General features: G+C 69.2%; 1 protein-coding gene across 1 annotated transcript in view; it reads right to left on the bottom strand.

The window, feature by feature from the left end:
• LOC101635853 (synaptotagmin-10-like) overlaps positions 1-1,388 on the bottom strand; it is a 5,322-nt gene that overhangs the window by 2,815 nt on the left and 1,119 nt on the right. The window contains exon 2 of the mRNA XM_012732266.1: positions 152-317. Within this exon, the coding sequence (XP_012587720.1) occupies positions 152-317 (166 nt within the window). The remainder of the gene's footprint in view (positions 1-151; positions 318-1,388) is intronic.

Here is a 1,388-nt window from a genome sequence, read left to right as displayed (position 1 = left end):
AGCAGGCGCCGGCGGGGGTGAGCAGCAGCCCGCGCACAGGGGCACCCCGCGGCCTCACGGCACCCCGGTTTGGCCTGATAACACTTTCCAAAGAATTTGCCCTGAAAACTGGTGATTTGGGATCACAGAGGGACGAGGAGCGAGAAAAGACAGGCCCGAGCGCCCCTCCCCCACGCCTACCCGAGGAACCAGTGACGTCCATGGCCTTCAGGTTCCTGCACTTGATGACCGTCAGCGTCAGGCGCCCGGCGGTGGGCAGGTAGCAGAGGGAGAACATGACCTCCCCCAGGTCCACGCTCTCCTGCAAGGGGCAGTTAGGTCAGTGGCCTCGGCCCAGCGTTGGTCCCCACAGGAAACGGGGGCAGCCAGAGGCGGTGTCCCCGAGCGTGACCTCACGTTTAGGGTTTGAGGAGCAGGCGGGGCCTCTGCCGGTCCCGGCCCATCACCCCCAAGCCCCTCCACGCCAGCCCCAGGCCAGTGCCGCGCCACCGCAGAGAAGGGCCCGCCCAGCGGTCACCCGACCGGCAGGAGCACGCGGGGAGGGGCGCAGGGCTGGGCAGGAGCCACACCCGGAGGAGCACGCGGGAGGAGCGGGAGGAAGCTCACCCCAGCGCCCACGCCAGCCCCGGCCACGAGCCCCCCACCCGTGTCCGTGGGGTCGTGCCCCCGGTCCTCGCAGGGGCCCTGCCAGCGCCGCCGCCCTTTGGCCCGTCCCCCGCCGGGCCGCTCTCCTGCGGGGCAAGGTGGGCCGACCCAGGGCCACAGGTAGTGTCACGCACCAGATAAAACTGCTCGGGCTGCTGGGGAAGACGGACCCTTTGACGTCACTGGCCGGCGTCACTAGTGACGTCAGACCTCGCGTCAGGGCGGGCTTCCAGCTGGGGAGCTTCGCGGGACAAAGCACGACCACCGGGTTGCTTTATGCCCAAGGGCGGGCGGACACTGACCATGTCGGCCACGTACCGTGACCACAGCGCCCCCGGCGCCGGGGGCCTCAGCTGGAACCCCAGCTTCGGCGTCAGGCTGGGGGACCCGCTCACAGCCGCACCACCACAGGGCCTGTGCGCTGGCACCACGGGCCACAGCCTGGGGGGGAGCGCGAACCCCGGGGCCCTTGTGAGCAGCGCCACTGTGCAGGGTTTGCTGGCCTGAAATTTTCAGTATCAAAGTCGTTTTTAAATATTAAAGCCACTTTATGATCAGAGAAAGCGGGGGTCACGGGCCAGAGCCAGTAGGGGCCCAGAGCAGGGCTGGGGGGGGCGGGGCGGGGCCGGAGTGGGCCCAGGGGCGGGCCCCCCCACACTCCGAGGGGCACAGTGGCCTATGCACCTCCACGCCTCAGGCTTCTGAAGGCGATCTCCCTCCACACCGAGGCCTCCCGGGAGAGG

The sequence above is a fragment of the Condylura cristata genome, unplaced genomic scaffold, assembly GCF_000260355.1.
Source record: "Condylura cristata isolate star-nosed mole 26May11 unplaced genomic scaffold, ConCri1.0 scaffold00034, whole genome shotgun sequence".
In the NCBI taxonomy this organism is placed as follows: domain Eukaryota; kingdom Metazoa; phylum Chordata; class Mammalia; order Eulipotyphla; family Talpidae; genus Condylura; species Condylura cristata.
This window is presented reverse-complemented; position numbering and strand designations above follow the sequence as displayed.